The sequence below is a fragment of the Etheostoma spectabile genome, chromosome 6 (genome assembly GCF_008692095.1).
Source record: "Etheostoma spectabile isolate EspeVRDwgs_2016 chromosome 6, UIUC_Espe_1.0, whole genome shotgun sequence".
NCBI lineage: Eukaryota > Metazoa > Chordata > Actinopteri > Perciformes > Percidae > Etheostoma > Etheostoma spectabile.
In genome coordinates this window covers 31,610,201-31,615,034 of record NC_045738.1, presented here as the reverse complement: position 1 = coordinate 31,615,034, position 4,834 = coordinate 31,610,201, and the positions used below count along the sequence as shown (strand labels likewise).

The 4,834-nt window shown below is 39.4% G+C and overlaps 1 protein-coding gene across 1 annotated transcript; it reads right to left on the bottom strand.

Moving 5' to 3' along the window:
- Positions 1 to 831: 831 nt before the first annotated feature.
- Positions 832 to 4,491, bottom strand: LOC116691606 (phospholipase A and acyltransferase 3). Its single transcript, XM_032519366.1, has 6 exons — positions 4,364 to 4,491; positions 3,395 to 3,446; positions 3,177 to 3,264; positions 2,618 to 2,756; positions 1,583 to 1,830; positions 832 to 1,049 (listed from the first exon to the last, which is right to left on the bottom strand). Exons 3-6 carry the CDS (start codon positions 3,243 to 3,245, stop codon positions 936 to 938), a joined length of 570 nt encoding a protein of 189 aa, XP_032375257.1. The 5' UTR covers positions 3,246 to 3,264; positions 3,395 to 3,446; positions 4,364 to 4,491; the 3' UTR covers positions 832 to 935.
- Positions 4,492 to 4,834: the final 343 nt, after the last annotated feature.

Sequence of the window (4,834 nt, the reverse complement as noted above, 5' to 3'; positions counted from 1 at the left end):
AAACGGTGTAAAACAGTTTCTGGGTGATCTTCACAAGAAAGAACAGTTGTATTGATGTCTCCTTTTAAATTTTAGCATGTAACGACTGGCAGGGTAGTATCTGTGTGAATTTTTCTAAATTATACATCTTTTACCTTGTTCGCTATCAGGTATTTGTGAGGAATCAAGCACGACTCAAATCTGCACTCGCCTCACATTGGGCAGTGACACCAGCAACCAATGGGAATAAAGACGTCCTTCGCGCTATGGAGCTAGAACAGTGACAGTAACCTGTGGTATTGAAAATAAAATTTGGCATTGAAACAACAAATATCGGCACTGAAAACTGTTGAACTGAGGATAAAACACAAACATCAAAAAGTAATAATCTCATAATCCTATGATGTTATTTCACTTTGACGTTTGTTTGCATCATGATGGGTTTTTCCAATGTCAATGTACATTTTTTTCTTGACGTCCGTGTCTTTTCACTGACAGTTTTTTTCTTCTTTTTTTACGCTGTCAAGGTTTTTACAATGTCACTGTTTTCAGTTTCAACTTTCTGTCCCTGTTTTGGCGTAGGGAGGAGGGGCCTGAGGGGAGGGATAAAGGGGGCGTGGCTTGTGGGTAATTTACATAGGCTACTGGCGAGAGACCACACCTCCAAATTTTACCCAAGGACAACACAAGGGTTAAAAACTCAAATCTACCATCTAATCAATATTATTTGGGTAAACTCCTTGGTTAAAATCAGAAAACATGTTTGCAGAAATATACAACGGTGACATTTTATTTTATGTGCAAAGTTTAGTCCTTCTTGACAATAATAATGTCACAATAAAAGACCCATGGTTCTTGCTCATTATTTTTTATTTCAAATAAGACCTCACGTCATGTGAGGAAAGAAGAAGAGAGCAAGAAAGGCTGAAAGACAGATTTAGATGGTGAGACACTTGTTAGCCACCAGTAAAAGGACACTCCGTCTCCATGGTTGCATGTTTGGCTACGGTCGCCAGTACTTTTGTTGCTGACTCCTTTCCTTTTAAAACAGATTCAGCCATTGTGTCATGCTGGGGAAAAAGAAAGAGATGCAAGTTATTTTTAACATAGGGGGTGTATACTTATGCCCCCTGTATTTTAACATAGGGGGTGTATACTTATGCCCCCTGTATTTTAACATAGGGGGGTGTATACTTATGCCCCCTGTATTTTAACATAGGGGGGTGTATACTTATGCCCCCTGTATTTTAACATAGGGGGGTGTATACTTATGCCCTATATTTAACATAGGGGGGTGTATACTTATGCCCCTGTATTTTAACATAGGGGGGTGTATACTTATGCCCCTATATTTAACATAGGGGGGTGTATACTTATGCCCCTGTATTTTAACATAGGGGGGTGTATACTTATGCCCCTATATTTAACATAGGGGGGTGTATACTTATGCCCCTGTATTTTAACATAGGGGGGTGTATACTAATCAGTGCTCTATAGTGCTAATAGTGGTAAAAACAAATAAAACAAACTCCACAAGTTACCTTAATGCAAGGGATGGGAACGTAAAACATAAACACACTTGGGAGTTCAATCTGTGTCTTACCTGCTGAAGACTGGGGACCCCGTAGCGGATCTGGGTAGCAAATTGTTCACAGTTGTTGTTGAAGGGTCTATAGATGCTCCATTGTCCAAATGTGTCCCCAATTCGCTTTTTTGTCCGAGCCTCGAAGTCTTTGTCATATTGTATTTTGTAGCCATTATCATCGAGGTAATTGTCCTTTAAGACTTTTGACGCTTTCGCCACATCTTCAAGTTTATCAAACTTAGGCACAGAAACCATGCATTTTTTACCTGTTTGTGAGAATAAACATTTACATATATTAAATATAACATGACACAAATGCTTTTTTCTCTGCTTTTTAATTTGCATCAGAAATGGTTATTGACCAGCCTTCAAAGAAAGGAGTTTGGGGATTATCAGTACCTTACTTTATGTTGTACTTCCAGTCTCTAACTTTTCGATGTGTAACACAATGGTTTAGTGATAATACTTCGACGCATGAAAAGAAAATACTACAACCCTGGAAATCCAGAATTTGCTCAGCAAGTTACTCTGGCATCGAGTAATGCTGCTCATTAACTATGCCCTGGTAGCTGAGCTGCACCAATCACATCGGGGTATCTGATATAGGCGGGGCCAGAGGCGAGCTGCACCAATCACATCAATGTATCTGATGTGGGCGGGGCCAGAGGCGAGCTGAACAGATGACGACAGTCTAATCTACCAGTTAGCTTCGTTGGTAGCTAAGCGTATGGGGCTCTGGCTACGTCACCCCATGAGTTGTTGTGATTGGTCGTAGTGTTATCCAATTGCGTGCAGTGAGATTTTCAATTGCGCACTTGGTGCCGCCCCTCGAGATGGGCGACTTTCATTACTCGATGCCAGACCCTTAATCTTTCGGATTTGGGTCTAGATTTCCAGGCTACCAACTCATGGCTCAAAACTGAAAGGAGCCATTACATCATGTCATTTTACATGTGTTGCATATGTGTACATCCACGTGTGCATGTCTCCTAATTCATGGAAATATATGTGTATGTGCATAATTTTATCTGCACGTAGTCTTACTACACATACCTGTGAGGTGAAATATGTCATTGTCTCCTTGGCCGACGTCTATTCCTGTACTTGGGCCCACATATATAGCATAGTGCTTGTAGACTGTTTTATCTCCTCCACAGGTTCTCTCAAATGCAACGATATCTCCAAAGTGGAACTGTGAAAAGAAGAAATCAGATATGCATCTATCAGTCTTTCACATTCAGTGCAAATCATTACATTACAATCAAGACTGAATACAAAAGCTACAAAACAAGATATATAACGAACTGTTAGAAAAACATCAAAAATGTAGATTAAAAGCAACAAAGATGCAGAAAAAGTTACAAAAAAAGAAGAAAAAAAAAGGACAAATGTTGAATAATGTATCAAAAATCAATAAAAGCACCAAAGATGTTTAATAAAACCGCTGAAAAAAGGGTCAAAAGCGCAGGAAAAAACTCCTGCTGAAAATGCACCAAGAATACTGGAAAAAAAACAACAAAATGACTTCAAAGAAAAACTAATAAATAAAAATTTATATAAACAATAACTGCATTGATTGAAATGGAACAATAACGATATGATAGCAACTTACATCCTTATTACTCGTTGTTAGTGTGATCCCCAGCAGAAGGACCAACGTAACCAAGATTGGGTTTTTCATTTTTTCCAGCAGTGGAGAACTGGCACGGTGAAAAGAGAACACGTAACAATGAATCATGATGGACATGACACACACACACACACACACACACACACACACACACACACACACACACACACACACACACACACACTCAACAGTGGACTTACCACTAAAGTGTTTCTATGGTCTGATGATTGGAGAGATGAGCTACTTAGCACCCTGGAAGTACACACATAAACATTACATTACATTTAGCTGACGCTTTCATCCAAAGCAACTGGCATGGTGAAAAGAGGAGAACATGTAACAGTTACTGTAATTACGCTGGGCGTGATTCACACACACACACATAAGGTCAGTTGGACAGCGGATTTACTGCTGATGTGTTAAGATGATAATAATCATAGTAGAAATGAGACACACATTACTTTTCACTTTGCTGACACTTTTATCCAAAGTGACTTCCAATGACAGTAACATTCACACACATTTATGGAACATGAGCAATTCAGGGTTCAGTATCTTACCCAAGGTAGGAATAAAATTATACGTAATGTACATTAACTTCCCTTCAGGTGAAGGACCAAATGAACCATTCTTTCTCATGTTCACAGTCACCAACTTTGGACTGTGGGCTCCCCGAAAAAAAAAAACCCACAAACACAGGTAGACATGCAAACTCCACACAGAGAAGTCTTGTTGTTGTAAACTAACCACTCTGCAGCTGTGCAGCTGTGACAGTGTCACTTAAAAAGAAGCATTTGGTCGAATTAAATAGTTTTTTTGTCACATCTGCCTCAGTAGCCTTTTTCTTTTAACTGTTCTGCCTCAGTGTCTGCATTTGGTTTCTGAACCCTATAATTAACACCCAGTAATTATTATATTCACTCAGAGGTTGATTTGCTGTTTTCAACCTGCAGCTCGATAGGTTCGGTCAATCACAAACAGCGACCTCACACACAAGACAGAAGCAACCCAAAACATTTTAAAGTGATTTTCTGTCAATTTTGATCAGCAACCTGAGGTTAGAATTCTTATCAGGCGAATAACTTCCAGTCTCAGATCTTACAAGTCATGAAATAGTATTCTGTAAGTGATAGTCATTGGAGAATGAATAGTTGTAGCAGAGGTCTTACCTTCTTCAGTGAGACGGTGAAAGCCTGTTGAAGCAGAGGAAGTCATCTCCTTATATACACTAAGAACAACACACCAGATATTATCGCATCTTCATCCAGCCCATCGCGGTCATGGCTGTAATCTGAAGAAAAAAAAACTTGTCACTCACTTGTCACTGACCATATCAGATGTGGAATACATTTACATGTGTTCGACTAACCCTACTCTTTCTGTTAAAGCAACGCCTTGGATCACACTCACACATTTACAATCATATTTGTATGTTAAGGGTTTGCTGAAGGGTAAAAACAGTTATAGAGGCCGATGACCGCCCCTGTGTACTGTGTGATCAGCTGAAATTTAAAATAAATGATCCCAGCATTAATATAACTGCCACACCGCTCTTTACTGTGTCTGAGCAGAAAGGCAGTGTCAGAATAAAGTGTATGTACAGTCCCTGACAAAAGTCTTGTCGCTTATCTATTTTGTAG

Coding starts and splice junctions, on each gene's coding strand:
- LOC116691606 (XM_032519366.1), bottom strand. CDS start 3,245: ATGAAAAACCCAATCTTGGTTACGTTGGTCCTTCTGCTGGGGATCACA. Junction 1,831..2,617: donor TGACATATTTCACCTCACAG/GTATGTGTAGTA, acceptor TCTCACAAACAG/GTAAAAAATGCATGGTTTCT. Junction 1,050..1,582: donor GGGTCCCCAGTCTTCAGCAG/GTAAGACACAGA, acceptor CTTTTTCCCCAG/CATGACACAATGGCTGAATC.